Below are 24,562 nucleotides of genomic sequence, written 5' to 3' on the forward strand. Positions count from 1 at the left end.
AGACGCTAATTATTCAGCTGAAGCTTCAAATGATGCTGCTATCCACCAAGATGGATGGGGTATGCAAAGGCATGCCATAGGGTTATTTAGTACTGTCCCCCCCCCTTTCACCCGTGACCCCAGAAGTCACAGGGAGACCCTTAGTGACGTCATCCAGCCAGGGGTTGGAAAATACTGGCATAATCTTTGCACTGACATTCCGGTGAGATATTTTCTTTTTTTTTCCGTGGTGGAAATAAAAGTGCGTTTTATAATATCTGCTTCCATAGCACATTTTGAGAAGATTCTGTGTTTTTCCTGCACCTTCGTAGTATTACAGTGTGGCCCTCAGCTGTGGATGCACACTGTTATTTTCCAGATGGTCCTCTCGTGTGGGGTCGGAACCTCTGACATTTAACAGGAAGCGTATCACAATGGAGAACAGTGTCATCCAACCCAAACTTGCCACGGCTGCTGTGTTTGGCATGTGTTTATTGAGTCCACCCGAGAAGATTGCAGCTCTCCGCATCATTAAGTTATCACTGTCAGCAGTATCTAGTCCATTGTTCATGCAGCTTTTTTTTTGTCGGTTAACAATAAGGCTGACTTAATAATTAGTTCACTGCAATTTAGGCAGCCGAAGGGCAATAGCCGAGTACTTAGCCTCAGTCAATAAGAAGTAGAATTACTAAGATTGACCCTTTTGGTTTTGTTTTGTTCCTGAACTGGGCTGGCTTTTCTTCTACACCCTTCTATCCACTCCCGTCCCCTTGTATCCGTTCTTCAGCTCCCTCCCCTCTATAAGAAGTGCTATTGTGTGTGAACGCCATCACCGGGTGTTGGCATTAACGTGGCGTCCTCAAACAGAGCGGTTCTGAGCCATCGGCTCTTTCAGCTGCAGTCGCCCCAGTGTTGAGACGCATGGTTTCCTCCCACCATGACAGCTCTCTACAGCTGCTGTTCATCCAGCACGCTTTCTCTCCGTCTGCCTTCCGACACGAGAGTCTCGCAGACGGAGGGGTGTCAGTTGGAGGCCACAGTTATCTCGTCGGGCTCAGAGGATACAGTGTCGTCCCCTGAGTTCCCGGGGGCCTCTGTCCGCACGCTGTTACCTGAGAAGTCAGTGAAGCCCATTGAGGGAAGAACCTCGCTGGATGTTGTGCTTCACAATGCTGACAGCCATTGTACAACTTTCAGCCCAGTATTTCTTTTACAAAAAAGTCAAACTTAAACCAGAGAGAAGGGAGCATTCACTACTAACAGACAGTTCATGCAGAATATGTCTCACTGGTGTTCATTTATACACAACCTTTTACTGAAATGTAACGCATTTAGTTGAATCATTTAAAGATGCTGATAATGTTGTCTTGTGTGGCACATATTGTCAGTATAAACATGTGAACAGATGGCTTTACTCATGCACGAGGATTAATGCTGACCTTTGAACCCTTGACATACTTTACGCAGCCTGGAAAGAAACCTGTTCGTACCGACACAAGAATACTTTAGAGTTTGACCGTCTTTGTCTAAACTGTACTTCAATGCCTTGTCGTCCTTTTTCCAAGATGGCTACCTGGTCCACCTCAGAGTCTTGCTTGCTGTCACAAGGCATGTAGTTCCTTCTTGGGGAATCTTCTTTTCTCCCCTTGAGTCCTCTCCCTCCGTCCGTCATGCTGCAGTGGCTGGTTCGGGGTATCTGAGCAGATGGGGAGCATACCATGATGGCCCTGTGACATGCAGCATGATATATGAATTCTCCCCCCCCCCCTTCCCATCTACTCTTCACGCATGCAACAATATTCAAATCAGCTGCATAATTATCCTACAGACTTCCTCTCTGTTCTTTGTCTCTCTCATGCACACAGGTACGACGTTCACACGGATCAGACCTGTTGGATATTTAAGAAATGTATTAATAAATTGTTTATTTCGACATTAAAATTGATTTAGGCATTACATCATTCTCCTTGGAACTGATCTTAAAGACACAGGCTGAAGCTCTGGTCTAATTATAGAACACAGACCAGAGCAGCCCTTTGTCTGTTGTCTGGGGGAGTTTGCTGAATGTAGAGTATTTAGCAAGTCAGCTGTAATTTGGCTCAAACCTGTTTTATCCGAACATCAGCCCACTCAGCGATATGTATGATGAACATGCTCGAGCTGTCCCGACAACAACACACCTACACTGACCCCTCGCGCCCTCCAAAATTTGGTTTCCTTCCCTCTCTTCCACTGTTCTCCAGAGCGTGCAGGCTAACCAGGATTCAGGAAAACCCTCCCGACAGAATAGAGAGCGTTAGAGAACTGAACCATGTGATGGGCTGTCATACCCCGACCCCTCTCGGGCGTTGGCCTGGGTCACATTTCTGGTCCTCCATCACTAGATGAAATAGTGTATTTCCTAAAAACAATCAAAAACAAAATCTTTTTGCACCCGGCCTTTAAGTAACAATCTGCAATCTGCAAGTGCGTCGTTCCAGCTACCGATACTGAACACAAGCTAGCTCGGTTAGCTGATGCTGCCGGCTCAGAGATGAACTCAAGGAAGCCAATGCTATCAGTGGGAAGAAACCAGTATATTTTATGTAATTAAACACCATATGAATGGTGTATGCATTGCATATTTGTCATTATACAAGTCAGATAAAAATCTTTGCCGCAGCAGACTTCGCCTACGTCCACAGCCTCTGGTGCCTCCGTGCACTTCTTACTGGCTGGAAGCTGCACGGACAATCGTCCGCCATTAAAGTGTTCCTTCAGGCGTCCAGTCGGTGTGTGTGTGTTAGGACGTGTGCTGTGTGCTTACGCTTAAATGTGATTTAAGCAGATGTGCTTAGCTTAATTCCAGGAGCAAGGAGTGTTTATTCTAGTGTTGCTACTTTGACAGAGTTTAAGCATTGGATGTGTTCTTCAGTGTGTAAGACACAGAGTGGAATTCAGTTAAAACACGCTTAAGCTGAGCCTTTCAGACGGAGGGTGAATGCAGGTACATTGAGACAGACGGTATGAGGAAAATAAATGTTTTTTCAAACATTTAAAGAATGTAAACTAGTAGAAACCCCAAATACAAGTACGAACCTGGAAATGAGTGTGACATGTCGCCCACTTGGCGTCCTCGGATGATGCCTTGCTGGTCTTTTCCCACGTCTGGGAGGAAAACTAATGGCAGACTTGCATTGGACTTGATCCTCCCATCATGCATCTTCTTTATCTCTGCTTTAATCTCAGGGCAAAGATAATTCATCTGAATCTTTGTCACACGCTTCATAATTCCAGCACTCCCCCTGAGCTGGACAGCTTTTGGGAGTCTTCCAGTTTACCATGTGGCAGAGGGAGAATTGCAACAGAAGGTGAACCTTAATTGCGGTTAGTGTGCCAGTACTCCTCCTGGCTTATATTTGATTATTCAGACCAGGCCTATCTCATTACCACGGTTGTGTAAGTATGACAAATGATGGGGGGGGGTCCATCTCATGGAGAAATTTGGCATGTTTTTGTCAGTGCCAGTCTGTTTGCGACTGTACACATGTACTACCTATTTCTCTCATTAACGGTTGCAGCCTGTGTGGCCGTCAACATACCTCAGCCTGGCCTTGATCCAGACCAGCCCTCTCCAGCTCCATAAGACCCACACAACCACCATGATGAGATTGAGAGTGGAACATTAGTTCAGCAGCACGTTGATGCGAGCTCAGGTGAGCGGTAGTGAAGTCACGCAGAATAAGGAAGTGAAGCAGGTTTGCCTTGATGCAAAACCCCATGTCGTCTGCAACAATGGGGAAACAAGTGGAAAGTCGTCAGGGCAACAGTGATGTTCAACAGTGTCGCTTCTGAGTTAAAGAGACAGCGAGTCACGTAGCTGCTTGAGAAGAACGAAATGCACTCACGGGACTGCTCAGAAGCAATAATTAGATAATTCATTTGTTTGTAGGATTTGGAGTTCAACTTTCTGTACACTCAGATGAACACTGACACGTGGACACACAACTGACTTGTCTTTAATCCCAGTACAGCTGAGAAATGCCGACACAATCAAATATCAGCTTTTAAATCAATTCAATGATGGATGTCTGTCGGTTGGGAAGATGCACAGAAATGCTGAGAAAGAATCAGCAAAACCTATATTATGGTCAAACAAGTAGCATCGTTTATTGTTTATTTTAATGATTTTGGATTATTGTATTGTATCATTAACTGTAATTCTGCCTTTGAGACCAGGGAATCACAAATAGAAGCTATATGAGTGACAGAATTCGAGACAAAGTCTGTTTTAATTTCATTATATTTCTACATAAAGTGTCTGGATTCAAGGTTCTAAAAGGTACAACGCTCTATATTTATATCGCCTGCTTTGTTTTTTGATGTCTTTTTCCCTTTCCTTCACAGATATCATTGACAAGAGTGAATTGAAGGCGTTCTTCGAAAGCAACTGTTCTCAGATTTATTTTATCTTCTATGAAAATTTCATTACACTGGAAAGCAACTTAAAACTAAAAGGTGAGTTCAAAGGTTATTTTTTATTTTATTTTGAACTGCACACTCACTAGTTGCCCACCACCCTCGATGGGGGTTTAATAATTAACCCTCTGCCTGCTCTCTATGTTACAACAAGGGTTTATTATGGGTTTATATGAGCATAGAGCACATAGAGGAGCCATTTCTGCTTATGCTGAGCCCGCCTCCAACACTATCGGGGGTTAGGGGGTTAAATCCCACTGGGAGTATGCTCTCATGGTAACACAAATTCCTTTGAATAATTGTTGACGAGATGGCCCGTATTATTGTTGCATTATTGATGGGGCTAATGCAGTCTACCTCCCGGTTCTGTGTTTAAAAAGCCTAAGTACTCTTCTTGTGTTTCAGGGAACAAATCTCAAAGGGAGGAGCTGGACTCTATCCTCTTTATTTTTGAAGTAAGTCATCCATCTCTTTCTCTGCTACTGTTCTCCATCTCTGATCTCCACTGATAGCCGCTGGAGCCTCAACCTGTTTACCGCTGATCTCTGGGGCGGAACCGTAGTTTCCATGGCGCCATACTGCTCGTAACTCTGGCTACTTCCTGAATTTGCCTCAAATAGCCTGGAAATCATTCGGAGATTGTGCAGATGAAAGAAGGAAAAATAAAAGCCTCGCTCAATCATTTTCCAGCCTTCGACGCTGTCCGCTCAATCCTTGTTTCTAAAACCTAGGTGTGCATTCAAATCAGAGTAGGCGTGTCTAGCGTCTGTTGGTTGGCCCCTCCCCTCTGTTCTTCTGAACACTCTTATGTCGCACATGCAGGTTAAAGTCCCCCACCTTGTTTTCCCGCCTGACTCCAAAGGCAGCTCCAGTTTCCAATACAAACAGCCAGCTCTCCTGTTACATTTGCTCAGGGCAGGGCTGTAAGGATGGCAGGAGATCAACAAAATAAAAAATAAAATGGGAGGGCAGTCTGTTTGTTCAGTATGTCTTGTCCTAGTTGTTCTGGTCACCTGGGAGAACTTTGTGGGAGTGTTATGCCTTACATAGAGGAAGTCATCCCGGCTTAGAAAGCACAGAAAGAGAGGATATTTGTATTTGTTTGACAAAGTAGCATCGGGCCAGACGCTGCTGCTATCTGTCTTTAGCTATGGATTCCTAATTTGCTAGTCAGGCTTATCTCGTATAGCTTGGACTCTTCTTTTCATGTTATCGCGCTCATGTTACATCTTTTTTTTTGGTTCTTCCGTCTGGGTGAGGCATGACGTACTTTTGTGCATTTTAGTGCGTCTGCTGATGCCAGACTCAATGCTTCAGGTGTGTAATTCAGGTGCTTCTTAGCTTGTTTTTCGGTAGACATTTTGATAATTGATTCAAATGAAAATCCTCATTGCGATCAGTAGACTCACTAGATGTCCCTGCAGTGTTGCCTGTCCGCACACATCCAGTCATCTGACCTGTAAATAATAGCCTGGATTCATACCTCCTACATATTTATGGAGTCATCTTTCTTTTTTTATACTAATATTGAAAGCAGCTTAACCCTCATTTGTCCCCTTTCAGCCCCTGCCTGTGCCAACGTGTGCTCTTACCCGTGAGCTGAGCAGATAAGCTTGAGTGGTGTGTACAGGACAGATACAGAGTTGCTTTGATCCGGAGCTCTGCTGCACTCTGCAGACTTTCTCTGTACGCCACATTAGATTAGGCATGTTGGATCCTATGTGCTCGTGAATATGATATCAATGGATACGTTTGTGCTCACAAGCAGGCACCGCTAATGTGTACCGTGTATTCCCAGAGCTGATGTAATGTAGCACAGGGACATGACAACATGCGGGGAAAGATTAACTAATATTAGTTAGTGGATTGTGCATTCTAGCTTATTTGCTGCAACGAGCGCAGTCATGTGTAGCCCATGTTGAGTTTAGATTTGTGGCTTTTTTTTTTTTATCATAAACCCAATTTCTTAGGCTTCTTCTTCTTTTTATGAATGCCTATCAGTTGTTCTAGTCACTGAGGTCAACCAACCAAAACATCAACCCCAGCAGCCTTTGTCCAAAGAGCCTCAGAGCGGCGGCTATCAATGGACAACGGCTGAGACAAAGGTCGTTGTGCGGCTCCTTGCATCGCAACACACTTTAGCGCTGTATGACAGCTCCACATCCCTGTCCCTCTGTCTTTTTCCTGTTAAGCCACAGTTGTGTCCTCATGTGTGTGTGTGTGTGTGTGTGTGTGTGTGTGTGTGTGTGTGTGTCCGGCCTCTCCATCACCTGAGTCCCTTCTCGCATTCAAATCTGGCTGACCGACACAGTACATGTCTGCAGCGTGTGTGTCTGCTTTGAGCTAGCTATGTGGGGATTACTCCGCTGTCATGATGAGGTATGTGACCCCCTTTTTTTCCTGGGTTGCTGTGGGGGAGTAGGATCCCCCCCCCCCCCGTGCTGAGCATGTTTGAGTAATAGATATCTAAAGGGGGCAATCTTTTTGTCCCTCCTCCTTAAACTCGGCTAAACACCCCAACCCCCACCGCCACCAGCAGCCATTCCCTTCCAGGATCCCTTTGTGTCGGCTGCCACGAAGGCATCCACCGTGGCAGCCCGTGATGTTGCACCGGAGCCGACAAGAGATGAGAGACCGGGATATCTCTGTGAGAATGCAACACGACGGTGGATGGAATAGAAAAGCGAACATGTCCTTTTTTGCATATAACAAGTTCGGTCGCATAACGAGTTCAGCGGACACTTTTGTGTAATTAAGGTGTGCCAAGTTAATTGTATGTGCGATGCACTTACATGTAACTGCTCAGTCAATGAAGACAAAAGGACCTTTGAGGTCAGGCGGCGGAAGCTGTCTGTCAGTGAAGGACGGGCAGCAGTGAGAGGAGGCCGCCAAGAGCCACAGGCTTGTGAAGCTAGAGAGCCGAGTGAGAAAAGCTTTGAACAAAATCTTTCTGTCCTGAAACGGCAACGCTGCTGTTCGCTTATGCTCCCAACGGAGCTTGTTGTCAGAGCCTGACGCAAAGTTTAAGAGCGTCAATACGAGGCAGGTGTGTGAGGCGACGTCCTTGTCAGTGGGATTATGTCTGTTTCCCTCTGGCAGCCGTTTGTGTTGGAGTCTAGATGCATTCTTTCTGATCGCCTTGCCGCCGTAGAGATGTAAATATGTAGTGAGAAAGCTACTGAAAGGCTGTTTTAGACGGACACTAGGGATGCTATGAAACCAGATGAGACCACTCTCTGTGTTTAGAAATTTTTTTTTGCTGTCAGAAGACTAGATCGAGCTTGTCGAGGCTCGAGGGACTCGGGTTTGTTTGACTGTAAATGAGCTCTCACTGTCTGAAAGCAGCTCGATGCTGGTGCCGCTGAGGTTGTGGGACAGGTTAAGGGACAGCTGTGGGACCAACAAGACTCCGAGGGAAGTCTGTTCATATCCACTCGCTCTCTCCAGGATATGACCTCACCGTGACCTGTCGTCCGTCACCCGGACCTGACTCAGCATTCTGAATTCCCCTCGTAATGCTCTGCAAAAGCCCCTCATCTAGATTTGAGACTTGACTTACTGAGTTGCCTTATATGGGTATACCTGATTATTATATCTAGTTAACCTTTTTTTTATGGATAAATGTGATTTTAAGCTGATTTAATATTTATTCCACCATGATTTTCACTTCAGATGGAGATCTAAGGGGTAAAAAATAACAGCACAGCTATCTCCAGAAAGCCACAGTGTGCAGAGGAATCCAGAAAAGACAGCCTAACAGCAAGATATTACTATTTCCAAAAGACTGTGTTGCATTTGCCCAGTTAAGAAAAAAAAACCTAGCTTTCACAAACGAAACCCAATTAAGGAGGAATGAGCCGTATTGTTGTCCACCTGCCATAGCTCATGGCAAACAGACGGTTCATTGTGACTCCTGCTCATTTAAATGCACCATTTAAGCTCCGTGTCTGTAAATGGTTAGTAATTAGTAAGTAGGTAATTAAAAAGCACAGCGTTACTCTGTGTCTTTTCCTGCCTGGTGTAATGGCATCATATTCCTCCCGACGCACGTCTTGGTGTTGATTCACTGAAACTCTCCTCTACATGTTGACTTTACGTGTTGCTGAAGAATGAACCCAAGGCCATTTAGCTAAGTGATTTCTTTATGCAGTCCTAGTTATGGCTGACAGTTCACCAGCAGGGGGTTATTGGTTAATGCATGAATGCAGATGTACTAAGTGTAGCTCGGGTGTGCACTTGGAGCCGGCTGAGTAAATGCATCTTAATGAGGATAATGCTTTAACCTGTGCCAGCGTTTACCCTTCAAACCGGAGCAGATTTAAAGTTCTGCCGCAAAATTCAGAGGTTACTGTGTTTCAGTCACATGCAAGGGCGCCAGTCAAGTGTCTTTATTTTGTGTAGCACATTTTAAAAACACCAGGAGTTGACCCAACGTGCTTTTCAGTAGAGGCAGATGGGATAGGATCCGCCTCAACGATTGATACATAATACAATACAGCAATAAAAGAAAGGAAAGCATGAAATAAAAAATAGAATACAACCACTAGCAGATTCAAAACCAGTAAGAGGATATTAGAAATATGTTAAGAGGGGACTTGTCTTTAAGTCATGAACCCTTCGTGGATGCATTTGTTTCATTGTTTTTATAAATGTATGAATTGCCTGACGGCTGTACTAACCGACTGTTGGGTTTGTTTGCACTCTGCTGCTGCCCCCCACTGGCTGCAGAGCAGAACGACACCGTCGTAGTCATTCTGCTCATACTTCAGTGTGTTTTGGTTAATGATCCTAAAGTAAAATTTGAACTTCATTATATTTTAGGGTCATATGAGATATGCACATGTCAGCTTAAATGTACTTACCAACAAATAATGAGGGGTTAGACATTTGGGCTTTGGGTTTCCGAGCTTAGACATTTGGTTATCATGCAAAGAAGCAGTCTGGTTATGTCTCCAGTGTTTGGACTAACAAAGCAGAGGTGTAACTGACGTCTTTTTGCACACCGTCCATGAGGCCCACAGGTGATTTTAGTTTCCGTTGTAGAACAAAACATGTTGTACTGCAAAGACGATACTTATTAACAGCATTGCACTTTATTCCCTACACTATACACACTGTGTTTTACTAAAAGCGGTTCACTTTCTAATTGCTGCTCGGACATCTTGTGTTCGACACAAAGCACTAACCCACTAACACACAGCAAAGCCACGGTCAGGAGATTTCATTGTCTTTTTAGATGGTATGATCATCTCTGAGTTCTATCAAAGACCTACACAATATGTGAATGACTACATTCCTCCTGAGAGTGCCGCCTGTCCGTCCCCCTCGTGGACCACCTCTCGGAGAAAGTGTATTCTGCGTCATGTTCAGGCCCCGCGACTGGAAACCTAAGTGCGGATCATGTAAATGCGTTAAGGCTGTAGTTGTGCCGCAGTAATGCTCCCATCTTTATGCCGGAGTACGGCTGCAGATTAGAGTAACTCCACCAACCTTCAGTACGGCAGACTCTCCATTCGCCTGGTATCAGCCAGTAAAGTCCTCATTGTTGCGGGCCACCATTCCAGCTCCGCAGGGAGTCTTTCTGAGCTAGCTTCTCCATCTCATTCCCCCTCTCCCGTCCTGGTGCTCTTTGAGGAGAGAGAAAGTGTTATTGTGTCTACTTGCACACACACACACACACACACACACACACACACACTCACACTCACAGGGAAAGGCTTAAGCAGGCTACCCTGCTGTGTTGCCGCCTAGCATAATGTGTCTGCTGCCCCAAGGAGACAGAGTGAAGGAGGCCAGTTCCAAGCCTGTGCAGAGATGTGGTAATCCTATGCCGGATCAATAGCAAGGTGCAGCCCCGCGCCTGTACACGCATACCATCACGTCCGTTGGATCAGAGAGAAATTGAACAGCACAGATAGTCATCCAGAGCCCCCCCCCCCCTTTTCAGCGATGTGTGTCTTTCAACATCTCCGCTGCCACTGGTAATGACGGGGATTTAGTCTCAGAGGACAAGAAGGGAAAGTTAAAGATGGAGGATGACGAGGGAAGAAGGACGTTGTTGACAAACTGAGACACTCGAAACATGATGGCTTCTGGACCACCACAGCTCTCGGCGTAGTGTAGCGTAGCACAGGGCAGAGAAATAGTCCGAGTAGACCATCTTTAATACGGTTCTGTTGTGGTAATATTAATATTTAACGACAAAAGAAATAAACAATAGAAACAAGCTAAATAATACTTATGTATTAAAGATTACTCATTTACTTTGTATAAACTGCCAAAGATTTGTATTCACTCAAAGTTATCAACTTCAATTTCATTGATTTAAATACTTCTATTCACACGGTAGTAGCTCTTTCCATCTGTGACCGGAGCGGACTTCATCTTTGTCGCTCTTTCATGCAAATTTTTTTTTCTTTTGGTCCTTTGCTCTGTATCCCTCTGCTGCCTGTGTTTCTCACTCTCGAGGGCAGCTGAGCCTTTTATTATACCGGCCAGAGTTGGTTGTCTGGTTGAGTGGGCCGGAGCTGCATACGCAAAGCAGCAAAGGACAGACTTGACCTCATTGCAATCATGAAGTCTCATTGGGTCAGTGATTAGGATGTGATAAGAAGTGAGCCATTGGGGGGGCATCAGTTGCTCACAGTGCATCGACTATTAAGTACGCATCTGTCGTCCCCCCCCCCCCCCCCCCCTCTCTCTCTCTCTCCTGAGGGACCCAGTTAACCTGTCGCTGCATTCAAGAATAATGATAGGCTGCTGAAAGGTTAGGGCGCTCTAATTGAGTTGTAAAGCGGTTGTTGGCGAGGTGATGACATTTCTTAGTGCCGTCCTGTGTCGCGGGGATCTGCAGACATGCAAGGCCAAGTGGAGGGAAAGGGCAAGGACACGGCATTCCTTAAGTGTAGGCTTCTTTGGCAGAACAGCCAACACTAAGTCAGTTAGGGTTTCCTCCCTTATTTAGGATCAAATGGCATCAAACAACAGTTGTTTCCAATATTGCGTCATTATTTTCTTGATTTATCGGTTCGTTGTTTGGTCTGTGAAATGACAGCACGCAAGGTGACGCACTCAGACGTCTAGCTTTTGTCCGATCTACAGTCCAAAACCCGAAGATATTACATTTTCTGTCACATAAGAAAACCAGAACATATTTACATTTTAGAGACCAGTGGCTGTTTGCCATTTTTGCATAAAATATATTCATTTTCTGTTGATCGACTAATTGAATAATCAACTAATCGTTTCTTCAGAATGAAGCCTGGAGCAGTGCTTAAGGAAAAAGGCCCAACTGTGACCTAATGCAGACATGATGCTATCATTATTGCTGAAATGTAACGAACTATAATCAAACTTTTTCTATTTTTTCATCAGAAAATTCTTCAACATCTGCCTGAGAAAATCTACAACAGATGGCAGTTTCACAGTATAGGTATGTTGTTGTTTTTTTATTACCTTCTCAACTACTTTGAATGCTAAGTGTTGTCTCTCTGTTACACCTGACGGGTAGTTATTTACTGTCTATGCGTCTTTCTGCTTATTCCTCTGCGAAGATACACTTTTGGACAAAAAAAATGGTCACCACCACCACCATGCCTAAGCCTTTCATAATGAAGAGAAAATAATTAGTCTTAGAAGGGGATGCAAATTGGAAAATGCAAATGAGCCCTTAATTTGAAATGCAAATAAGTAATTGAATTATGCCGCCATGATTTCAGTCCCACACACAAGAAAGAAAGAAAAACCCCTTGCAAGAAGCGATAACCCCAATTATAACTGTTGTGTGTCAGCCGTTGGCAGGTAACAGTCTGGGTCTAGATCACTGTTGGAGATTGGCCTTCCCCTCAGGCTTGCAATTGCAAATATCATCAAGACTCATCTGGGGTTGGATGCTCCAGACAAATTCACCACTTTGTCAGTCATTGGACAACAAACCGCCGCAGGCTTAAGGCTGCCTCTTGGCTTTTTCTTGAACTCTCATTGAATGTTCTCCGGCGCTCATCAGTTCACGTGTCACTGGTCAAGATGCGGTGCTTTCACTGTGTACTTCTATTTTGAAGAATATGGCGTGGTGGTTGGATAGCTTCTTGCCATATCTGAGTTTTAATTGAATTGAACCATTTATTTCACATCTTTTTTTTTTTTACACATTCTACAGGCCGGTTGAATTGCTGAAAGCATTTTAGTGCCCGGGGACAAATTCCTTGTGGTGGGTCAGGAAGCTCAGGAATGACATTAACGACTTGTAGTGCTTTTGTCCTTTGTAGCTGAGGATTGCAAGGTCACAGACATTTGACACAGACCATTAGTAGCTGGGGGAAATCCTCACACCTATTATCGTCCTTTGTCGGCTAACTTCTAATTCTTTCTCTCCTGAGCCCAACACCTTCTGAAAGGATCTCTTAATGGGTCCAACATAGAAATGTTATTGATTGAACCTGATGAGAGGAGAACAATGAAAGCACCAGACAAACACACTCATAAACTCGTCCGTATTCTTCTTAAATAACTCAGCCTCCTTCTCCTTCTTCTTCTCCTCCCCCTCCTTCCCCGCCTCCTCCTCCTCACCTCTGGAGTAGCACATTTTGCCCTAACATAATCCCAGTTTTATCCACAATCTTCAAGATAAAATACCTATTTAAAAACTAGCCCAAATGTCCTCACAGCCGACGGGGACCTCATATGAACAGGTGCTGTCTGCAGGCTGTCAAGAGCATGTCCTAACTCACACACACACACACACAGACCTCCTCCGCTCAATGTATTTAGCAATCAGAGCAATGTCTCATTTGATTACAGTGGAACCAGATGAATGCATGTCACTGCCAACTGCTGTTAATTTCCATCAGGAAAAAGTGAAGCCTTGCCGCTCTCCCCACTAGTCTGTGAGAACCAGCCATTAAGGTCAATTTGCCTCAGTGGAGATGACAAGCGGGTTCCTTTCCGCTTGTCGCCTAGCAGACTTCTGTTGAATATTTGGCTTTTTCTTCCTTCCAGGTTCCATACTGAAAAAACTTCTACACACTGGAAATTCATTCAAGGTAAGTGCTGTTTTCATTGTGATCATTGCCACAAATCACCGTCTTCCAGCCTCCTGACTCACTACAGCACTACTCCTTTGTGTATCCGTTAATGCGTTAACGCATCTCCTCCTGTCTAGATCCGATGTGAAGGGATCCGTCTCTTCCTGCTGTGGCTGCAGGCCCTTAGGGACAACTGTGCTGAGGAGCAGTTCCTTATCTTTGCCTGTCTGGTGCCGGGATTCCCTGCTGTGCCCTCCTCCAGAGGGCCCTGCACCCTCGACACCATCATCTACAACCCCTATTCCAACCCCCCCGAAGGTGAATGTTTCTACATGTGTGATGAATTTATTATGACATAGACTCTGAGACGTTTCTAGAGCTCATCTGTCACAAACTAAAACTGATGTGGAATTGTGTAGGTTCCTTTTACTTTAGTGGGGACCTGTCGCTTTCCTACACTTAACTTAACTCCGCTCTTTTGTATCCGTCGATCTGAGCAGCCAAGGTGGTGCCTGAGGAGATTACCCCGCTGGTTCCGGCTGTGGTCGGAGAAAAGGTTGCAGATGACCAGACCTGTTACATCCTCGAAACCCTGCTCAAGTACATGGTCACCCAGGTAATAACTGATTATGCTAGGAAGAGACTACACAACTTGTTATCGGCTTCAGAGTGGTGGTCATAACTTAGATCTCTCGTCTGAACTGAATCGCTTGTTAGTAGGGGCTGACACGCAGTGGCACAGGTGATATAGTAGTGAAGGGTTGCATGTAAGACGGAGGAACAACTGTTCCCAGCTTGACGTTGGGCGTGGGCAGAGAGTTGGCACACTTGAACTAATTGAATCCATCCTTTTTAACAGTTTAAATGTGACCCTGGTTGGAGGAGTCTCCTAAAACGTTCCCAGCGAGACTGTACTTGAAAAGAACAACAATCTGGACAAATAAACTAAATCATGGCAAGAGTGCATCACCTGTACATGGAGAATATTCCACCATATTCCATACAAAGTGTGTGTGTGTGTGTGTGTGTGTGTGTGTGTTTCCACAGGCATGGTGTTGATGTGAGTGCTCAGGTAGTTTGTAATCCCTGTCTTGTACAACAGTGAGATGACAAACTAAATACAATATCAGTAGTTAAGCGAGTTAAGTTTGAGCGGGTTCGTTTCATGTGAACCTAACCCCGAACCATTTTCCCATTTCAATGGTGCACTGTTTGTTAGAGGAACCTTCAAAGTATTGTGTTGCAAACAATATACTGTCGCTTTGTGAGCGATGCTGGAGCCATCTCCTCTCCTTGAAGCCTGACCTTGTCTGCCTTTGTGCTCTGTTTGCCAGGCATCCAGTTTAGAATGGCGCAACAAAGAGAACCAGGACACAGGCTTTAGGTTTCTCTTCAGCCTGTTCAAGAAGTACTACCTTCCACACCTATTCCCCTCCTTCACCAAGCTCACAAATCTCTACAAGCCTTTATTAGGTAAGCTGACATACTGTGTTTATAGTATATATATATACAAAAATGATACGAAACCGGCTCCTTGAATTCAAGTGCTGAGCGGAGGCTTTTCAGTTAGTAATTAAATCGTGGGTGTTAAAAAATTACAATTCAATTTTATTAAACTAAACAAACAAATCTTTTTTTGTTTACAACAGAGAATGTTGTGTGCTGTTCTAAAACCGAAAGGTATAACAAGTGAGCAGTATAGATAAATAACATGCCGCTTGTTCCTTTCCAGAGGTATATCCACATTATTATATTAATATAATAAATACTATTCTGCTTGTTTTAGACTTTACGGTCAATTGAACAAGTTTTGATGCAGCTGGAAACTGGAAAAACCTTCACAGCCAGACATCTGGTGTTGACGTTTAATCTCTCTCTCTCTTTGTCTTTTTTGTCTCGCTCTTCTCCCATTGTCACCATCGTTCACTCTTCACCCCGCTTATTTTGCTCAATTAGACCTCCCCCACCACAGACCAAAACCCTTGTATGTGCCAGTGACGCGGAACAATGAGAGCACCTTCTGCACCAGGGACCAGTACCTGGCACCCCGTGTGGCCTTCATCACCTGGCTGGTCACCTTCTTCCTGGAGAAGAAGTACGTCAGCAGTGCTGCGGCGGCGCAGAGCGCCAAGAACGGCACCGAGGTCATTCCCAAACTCATCCAGGTGAGCGGGAGAGTACCAATCTGTTGATTTCTCATGCCGTCACTGAGGATGGAGGAGGCGGGCTGTTGCAGCAAAACCTCTGAGCTGTATCTGTTTGAAGACTCCCTAGAGTCACAGTAATCACGGGGAGAGACGGAGGGGAATTAAATGCAACATTTACATTATTATGATTGCACGGAGGTGAGAATCAGTTTACAGTAATGACCAGCACAGTGGCTCATTCCCCATAAAAGTGACCATAAATCACGATTTAGGAATTTCCAGTCAATGAGACTCTAGGGCCCAATTATTTAACTGTGCAGAGGCATCCCTGCAGCATGTTTCACCGTGTCTCTGTGGTGCCCAGACTGTCACTGCAGGCAGTAGCAGCCAGGAGAAGGAGAAGGAGAAGGCATCAGATGGGGATACGAACGGGCCAGCGGGGGAGCCGGAGAAGAGCCACTCCAACAGCAGCACGCTGTCCGACCGGCGGCACAGCGATACCAGTTTGTGTAGCATCGAGGAGGAGCACCGCTATGTCTATGACATGGTGCATGCCATCCTGCTCTCCACCAGAGACAATGTGAATTTTGTCAACGAGGTCTTCCACCAGGTACAGTGGGGTGACAAAGCACTCCGTCTTTATTTGATGTAAAAATAGATTACATTGCAGGTGTAGTTTAGGATGCAGACTGCATGGTGACTCTGTGATATCACGTGCTATGTTGCCCTCTGCTGGCCGTTTGTTAACATAACTTAAAGATGCCTCCTATGACCAGGCGGCCTTTTTTAAACCCATTCACATGCCCATGCTCTCCCTCCTTAGGCCTTCCTGCTGCCGTCTTGCGAGGCGTCAGCAACCAGGAAGGTGATCAAAGTGTACAGGAAGTGGATCCTGCTGGACAAGCCCGGCTTTATGATAGAGCCTGAGAAAACCGCCCCGGAAGATGAGGTTGATGACCGCTCTGAACAGACGCTCAGCACAGAGATTAACAGCATGCACGTACAGGTAAAAGCTCAGATACAGACAGCCAATTAAAAAACATGTTAGTAGAGCATACATAGATACAACTCTTGTCATTGGTTATTATTTAGTAAAAAGGTGGCCAAGACCTGTTATGGAGAAGCATAGTTTGGATGTTAAATAATAATGTACAAACAACAGCCATGGGATTGGTTAACTGATCAGCAAACATTATTACAGATTGCAAAAGAACACATTTTAGTTTTTCCAATTTAAACTAAAACATCTAATTTGCTAACTTTTTTAGCAGTTTGGAATATATTTTGGATGCATTTAATTATTAAATTGTTTGTGATTCTCACTTCAATTTGACTGACATGAGATACTCACCTTTACACAGTGGTGGGTACTGGAAATTTTTACTCAAGTAAAAGTACAATTATTCCCTTAAGAAACCTGAAGTAAAGTAAAAATTACCATTTGACAAACCTACGCAAGTAAAAAATATATTAATATTTGTGTTTAATATTGTTTGCCTTGTTCAATAACACAGGCGCTCAACACAATATGGTTATTCCTAAAGCATATATGATCATAATCTTGACAATGTGAAGAATTATTGTGGCAATTACAAGGGAGCAGCCCATTGATGAATGAAGTAAGGTAAGCCTATATATAGAGGGAGACGGGACTGTAGTATCTTCACATTATTTCCTGAATAAATAACAACTTGTAGCTCACGAAGTTAAAGCCATGATCTGTGTCAGTGGCAACATTCTATTTAATTTATTCACCAACGGGCGTTGATATATAACAAATATCAAAATCAATCGGTGCGAATAAAAAGATGAAAGAGGCTAATTTCCATCCAGGGAAAGCCAAGAACAGGTTTCTGTCTATATAGCTAATTGGCCACCAGGGGCAGAGTGTGAAGTTTACATCAGTTAAACGATCAAACTTTAAATTTAAAAGGTATTTGCCTGATTTTCTCAATTTTTGCATTCGCCCAATTTATTAATATCTGGCACAAGCGCATGTCTCCTTTTGCTGCAAGGAAGACCAGTTAAAGTTCTCCTGCGTGACCGCAAGCACACAGCTTGGATGACGACCTGTGACAGTGTAGCACAATGCATAGCAGATAACAGACTAGTTACTAGAGGTATAAATGGCAAATGTAGCGAAGAAAACTAGCAAAAAGAGTAAGTACAGTTTTAAATAGGAGCAGGAAAAGTTACCACTCCTACAAAAAAAAATTAGCTGCATCAACCACACTATGGAGGTCTCAAAGCAGCATAGATAATCAAGTTATGACCTCAGGACGTTTAACCGTAAACACGCAAGCTCTTTAGTATCTGTCTTACTTAATATCTTAGCTTTAATCTGCTGACTGGCCGGCCTTTTCTTCTACCAGGCGGTAGAGAGTCACGGCCACAAACGTTCGTCCAGCTGGGGAAGGACTTACTCGTTCAGCAGCGCCATCAATCGGGGCTTTCTCACCGAGGGGCAGAACAGGGATGTCAAGGCTGGTATCCAGCCCACACTACAGGTCTGTCTTTATAGGTTCAGTGTGTTGTGACCCTGAGATCACAGCATGTCATGACTAGGATCAGTCTTAACCTACTTTGTCTCGCTGTTTGTTCAACCTCACCGTGTCTTCATGCGCCCATCGGTGTAGGTGTTCCTGACCAACTCCTCCAACGTTTTCATGCTGGAGCCATGCCAAGATGTAGCTAAACTCCTGGATAACCAGGTGGAGGTGTGCAAGGGTGTTCTCAGCATCTACCGGCACATGATCATGGAGCACACGATGAATACACAGACATGGTCAGTGAGACATTCAGATACACATTGAACAGTTATTCCTTCGTGGTCCTTGAATCAGATTTTTTCTTTTTTTTTTGATCTGGGCTCGACACCGTTTGAATGTCCACTCTGTGTGTTCTGCAGGGAGCAGATGCTGCAGGTACTGCTGAGGATCACGGAGGCGGTGATGAAGAGGCCACAGGAAAACCAAAGAAAGGACAACTTCGCTGAAAGCTTAGCGTCTATACTTTTTAGGGTACGTCTACGGCTGCTTAGTTTTACATGAGTGTTGCTACGTCGTCATCCCTGCTCTCTGCCGTCTGTCACTATAGTACTCTGTAATTACAGAACATTAAATGTACATAATTCTGTGCATTTTTCTTAATGAGTAGCCCCCATGATGTGTTGCTTGGGAACCTATGTGTTCTGTGTGTGTGTGTGTCTTGGATGGATTGGTTGTTGACAAAAAGCCAAAGAGACACTATACCAAATTAGATGCATCAGTATGAGAATTCTGCTGTCGCGTCTTATCAGGGCCTTGAAATCAGAGCTGCAAGCCTGTCTGTCAATGCCAATTCATCTTTCCGCGTCTCGCCTCACATCCAGACCATCATTGTGGCGTGGGTGCGAGCCAACCTGTGCGTATTCATCTCCCGGGAGCTGTGGGACGAGCTGCTGGCAGTGCTGTCCTCTCTTACCTGCTGGGAGGAGCTGGTGACAGAGTGGGCCAGCATCATGGACTCGCTGACGGCTGTGCTGGCACGCTCCGTTTACGGCCTGGACATGGCCAACCTGCCTCTGGACAAACTCAGCGAACAGAAGGAGAAGAAGCAGAGAGGACGTGGTGAGGGGGAGAAATGGGAATCAGGATGGCTAGAATTTGGGTGAAAAAAGTTTTGAAATCGTCTTTTGGGAAGATACGTCTGGTTACTTGAGAGTTTAGCCCATTTTTTTTCCTGCCATTTGACTATATGGTGGTTTCTTTCACATTGATATGAAAAAGTAATTTCTGTCGTTCAGTGACTCAAAACAACGGAAAAAAACAACTTGAGAAAGTCCAAAGGGGATGTATATTTTTAATTTATTATGAAGCTTTTAAATATTTAAGTCGACATAAATTACATTTATCCTCACTTGTATTGTATTAGATTTGACTCAGATATTTGTGTAAACAATAATTCGTACATCATAATATCTTCCTCAAAGTTGATTGATTAGTCAATTACCAGAATTATAACAATTTGATAAGTGATGGATTAGTTCAATCTGGCATAAAAAAGAAGCAAAACATTTTCTTTTCTCCAGCTTTATGAATGTGAAGATATGTGGATTTTTTTCTTTTTTTTTTGTCATTGTACCGTAAATACCTTTTTATGTAAAACTGCCATCAGTGTGTCCTGCTGTCAGCAAGAGTGTCTTTTCTGATACAACCACAGGCGGTCGCCAAAGTCCTAAATGTTCAAATACTACATAAGTGTGTACTTGACAATGAGCTCGTTCTAGTTCAGATAATACCCACACTATACATGCACGTTTAAGGAAATGGGAAAACAGACATTGATGTCAGCCACTACAGCAGTGTGTGTGTGGTTACGGTCTAATATACCGTAACCACAGCTGTCCTTCTTGAGACGCTCTGTAATGCTGTATGGTGGTGGTTCTAAATCTAATTATGAAGTTGATTATTAGTACTAATAAGCACTAATAAGTGTTGTTCTCTGCATGGCAGGTGTGATCCAGGACTCTCAGAAGGCAGCGGCGGTGGCGCGTTCCTTCTCACTGAGTTGGAGGAACCAAGGGGAGCAGGGCGGGCAAGGAGTTCAGGAGCCCATGAGGATTCGCTCGGCCACCACGTCAGGAGCTCCTGGTGTCGAGAAAGCCCGTAACAACGTCCGACAGAAGGCCTCTGGTAAGTACTTTTAATGTTAGTGATAGCATCACTATTATATTATATTATTATATATGATCAAAGCAGCAAAGCTTTAAGAAGACCCTCCGTACGTAAGTACGATTCTATATCCCTACTGTATAAATCCTCTGGCTTTATGTGAGCCAACAACACCGTGCTGATAAGCCTCTGGAGCACGGCGTCAGACCACAGGGTTTTATCCGACGTATTGACTGCGTTGTGAAAGCCTTCAGACAGCTCCATGTGTACGCTGGCCCAGGTGTCGTTGAAAGGCCCAACAGCGAAGACAAAGAGGCCGGCAGGTGGCCCCCATTGTTCCCCCTCACACGTCACTGGCCAATGTCAACATGTTTCCATGTCAGCTCGATTGCAGGCATACAGCACAATCTCCACCCCCACCAGCCCTGACAGCATGTCAAAGGCCAGCTTTGGACACTCATTGTCATTACCTCATTTCAGACACCACAAACACCCCTTATCTGATGGGGATGTGGCAGGCTAATTAGAAGTTGAGCTGGAAGGCAGTAGAACAGTAACTAGTCTTGCTCGTCTACATTTTGTCTAGACAGAATCTTAATGTGGAGGATAAAAGACAGAGACGATGCCTTTTTACTTTCCTGGCCTTCCGCCTCCCCAATTACCCACGACGTCCTGAAATGAGGAGCTTGTTGAGCTAGAAGCAGATGTATTTGTGCCTGAAAGATGAAGTCTTAGAAGGTGTGTGTGTGTGTGTGTATTTGTTTGTGTGTACTGACGCATCTATTATGCGTCTCATGTGCATGTGTATGCACCTATTCAGCTAGTCTTGTTTATTTGTATCTACATGCAAGCAGAGATGGACATTAAACGCCGCCGCTTCAAATTCCCTTCCCTTTCTTTGGCCTAATTGGATTTCTCCCACATTGATCTTCAAAGGCCCGACAGCCCTCCTCCCCACTCCTCAAGAGAGGGCCCCACACATCAATTGCGCAGCAGTTTTTGATAGTTTCATTAAGGGTGTAATTAATGCTCATTAATATGCATAAATGGGAAGCAGCAGCAGAGACGATGTATCTCTCTCACTGAAAGGCGTAATTAAAGTGTGAATAGAACCGTCCTCTTCCGTTGCTCTCTTTTAGATTAGGCCTGAAGTGCTATCCAGACACAATGTCAATGCCTCAGCATTGACGACTGTCAAAACTTGACTGTACTTCTGCATTTGGTCTCGATAATGGAGAAAAGGGCTGGATGTTTTATTATGGTTCTCATTTAAAGGACAGTTCACCGCAAAATCCATTCTTCCTAGTTTTTCCTCTTACCTGTCGTGCTTTTTATGAATCCAGATGGTTCTGGTGTGATTAGCGGAGTGTTGAAGGTATCGACGGTAGAGGCGTCTGCCTTCTCTCCAGTAGAATAGAACTAGTTACTCAAGATAATCCACCGACTTCTCCGTGAGCAGTCTCGTATAGGAACTATTTTCCTTCTACCAAACTACACCCGCCAACCGTATCACAGCGCAGACGGAAGGACGCGTGCGCCTTTACTCAATGCTGCTCGCTTACCTAGCACCACTGAGCTGGTTGGTTTAACATCGTAGTTACAACACAAAATCATCCCATTTGTTTGTCAAGCAAAAGAACTGAATACATTATTTATTTATCTAATGTGTATTTGTATGGGGACTAGTGTGTAGCTTAAACCAATACCACACACAGCACAACATTTACAACCTAAGCTAATTTGCAATGCCTGTCCTCGTCTAGGAAACCAAAGTAATACACAGCATGTGTATTTTAGCACAGGGTTTTTGGTTGATTACTAAAACAGAATGTGATACTTTTAAGTACGCTAGAGTTTAAAAATGCTCCGACTGAATTACCAGCCCATTGTCATTTCCAGTCTGAAAGTAGCTAGCAGCATTAGCTCCAGAAGTCACTCGTGCCTAGTCGGCAACACTGACCCGTTCCTTTAGGCCTCCCTCCCTCCAAAAGTTTAAACTGAACATAAACAACGACCATGGCTGTTAATAAAAAAAATCACCAACCTATCTTTAATGTTAGCCTATTTTTTTTCTTTGTTACTGTTTTATTTTGGGTATTTTAGTCTAAATCTTATTTTCGATTCATTCTCAGAACCACCATTTCTTCCTGAAATCCTTTTCAACGAACACTTCTAACTCACCAAACTCTGGTTCTGCTGTGTTGTTTACTCTGCTTTCCTGATCGGGGATGTTTCTTGTTAATTGAAGCACTTTTATAGCACTCTCCACTTGTTATGCTGTAATTGAATTCTGTCTCCTTCCCTTTTACCTCTTTTCTGTTTCCACTATCTTTCTTCTTCTTCTTCTTCCTCTTCTTTCTTTTTCCCTGATGGAAGCGAAGCGAAGCCAGTCCATCAGCAACTGTGTTCATCTATACGAGGCTTTGCCCAATGCTAAAAGCGTTCCTATGCTGCTCCACACTGTGAGCTCTTTCTTGCCTGGTATCTCTTCTGGTAACTCTGCTTGCTCTCAAAGACTCTCAGGTAAATTGTGTTCCGGGAGCCGCATGTGTTTGTGTGTTTGTGACCTCCGCCCTGCCTTCCCATCCGTCTGTCACTGTCTGTTATATGCTGTCAGTGCCCGTTGTGACAGTATCTGCAGCAGAGAGGTTTATGTTTTTACAGGAACTTCAGACTTATTGAAAAAACATCTCCAGGGCAGATGTGTACAATGTGTAGTAATACAGTTTATAACAAGAGTGTGTCTGTATCACCTCTGCATGTGTGCGTGTCCTCACTTCTCTCCAATGTTCTGATGACTGCGTCAACTCCCTAAAGACCACAGATGAGATATCTGTGTTAACATTTGAAGGTTTGTGCTTTGGCCTGACTATTTGGCGCCTCCTTTTCTCCCGCCTGTCAGATGTGGAGGAGTGTCAGCTGTCCGAATGTGGAGGAGAGGAGGAGCTGGGAGGCGGGGATAGCCCTCTGCCACGTAGCAGCAGCACCTCCGACATCACCCAACAACTGTCTGACACTTTACCAGGTACATGCGAACACAATCTTCATTTCCATTCCTTTCATGTTTCACCCCTGAACTTACCAGTTGAGTTGCAATTTTATTAATTATACAGCATTTACAATTTAATTCAATTCAATGGCATAAACAAATACTTGTCAAGCCTTTTTGTCATTTGGTCAGATATCAGGGATGTGTCGGCCGTAGTTAGTGGTGATGGATTAGTATTAGACTGCGGCCTATTGTGCATTTTTAAATATGTGGTGAGCTGTGACATGAGCTGTTATTGAAAGAATTGTGAATGAGCCAGCTAAGCCTTGAAAACTAATTTTCTATTGGCCTTGGACAGATGTTAAAAAATACCACAATTCTGCCGATTAAATTAAACTCAAAAAAGGGTAGTGGTGAAGCAATAAAACCTTTTTGAAATGAACCTAATTTTCTGCTTTCTGATAATATCCCCTGTTGCACTTCAGCCCAGAAGAGAGAGCACTCCCCTACTTCCTGTGGCTCTGATAGCAGGACATCTGAGGGGAGGAGAGAGAGCAGCGAGCCACCAGTGGTGAGATTGTATGACGTCGAAGTAATAAAACTAGATTTTTCCATTCAAGCATCTCTTCTTTAATATTTGTCTCTGTGTTCCTAGATCCACATCCGGCGGAGCAGCAGTCCCACTGAAACCGAGTGCAATGCTGAGGGACACACAAACTACCCGCGACCCAAGCTCAGAGAGAAAAGTTAGAGATTACACCACATCTCATTTTATTGACTTATTCTGCATGAAGAATTACTGTTTTTGAATTCAAAAGTAATCAAGTATCAAACTCTCTGCATGGATTAATAGTTTAGTCCTTACACAGCCAGTACCTTTTAATCTCATACTTCTCTGTATTTAACTTCTTCCATTTTCTACGTCCTTCATCCACCTCATTCCCCCGCCCTGCCTAGGTGAGAGTATAAGCAGCGAGACATCCAACGGCTACCTCAATGAAGCTGAGGTTACCTGGCAGGCCTTTGATGAGGAAGCTGACACTCAGTCCACACAGTCGGCCCACATGGACGTGACTACCGACCCCCAGAGCCAGGGGAGTCTGCTGCTCAGCCACAATGAGGCTCTGGCAGGTATTGGAACTGGTCCAAACTCACCTGGAGCACCTAAAACAGATCTCAACCCTCTATTTATTTCAGATACCAACGTATTTTACAATCTGTACTGCAAAAAAAAAAGACAGGCACCTTTCAGGGTACATAGGCTGACCCCGAGTTTAAAATAGGACTACTGTGCTGTAATCAGCAGCAGAATAC

At 44.3% G+C, this 24,562-nt stretch overlaps 1 protein-coding gene across 4 annotated transcripts in view; it reads left to right on the forward strand.

The window, feature by feature from the left end:
* ralgapa2 (Ral GTPase activating protein catalytic subunit alpha 2) overlaps positions 1–24,562 on the forward strand; it is a gene marked incomplete at its 5' end in the record, with an annotated part of 84,000 nt that overhangs the window by 7,473 nt on the left and 51,965 nt on the right. For all 4 annotated transcript variants that reach the window (XM_079175198.1, XM_079175201.1, XM_079175199.1 and 1 more), the window contains 19 exons: positions 4,366–4,476; positions 4,843–4,892; positions 11,812–11,869; positions 13,435–13,478; positions 13,598–13,778; positions 13,961–14,076; positions 14,795–14,933; positions 15,417–15,625; positions 15,972–16,217; positions 16,431–16,613; positions 17,980–18,114; positions 18,244–18,392; positions 18,516–18,627; positions 18,978–19,215; positions 20,101–20,280; positions 23,162–23,284; positions 23,734–23,819; positions 23,904–23,994; positions 24,206–24,379. In XM_079175198.1, the coding sequence (XP_079031324.1) occupies positions 4,366–4,476; positions 4,843–4,892; positions 11,812–11,869; positions 13,435–13,478; positions 13,598–13,778; positions 13,961–14,076; positions 14,795–14,933; positions 15,417–15,625; positions 15,972–16,217; positions 16,431–16,613; positions 17,980–18,114; positions 18,244–18,392; positions 18,516–18,627; positions 18,978–19,215; positions 20,101–20,280; positions 23,162–23,284; positions 23,734–23,819; positions 23,904–23,994; positions 24,206–24,379 (2,625 nt within the window). The remainder of the gene's footprint in view (positions 1–4,365; positions 4,477–4,842; positions 4,893–11,811; positions 11,870–13,434; positions 13,479–13,597; positions 13,779–13,960; positions 14,077–14,794; positions 14,934–15,416; positions 15,626–15,971; positions 16,218–16,430; positions 16,614–17,979; positions 18,115–18,243; positions 18,393–18,515; positions 18,628–18,977; positions 19,216–20,100; positions 20,281–23,161; positions 23,285–23,733; positions 23,820–23,903; positions 23,995–24,205; positions 24,380–24,562) is intronic.

Source organism: Pholis gunnellus (genome assembly GCF_910591455.1).
Source record: "Pholis gunnellus genome assembly, chromosome: 15".
Classification (NCBI taxonomy): Eukaryota; Metazoa; Chordata; class Actinopteri; order Perciformes; family Pholidae; genus Pholis; species Pholis gunnellus.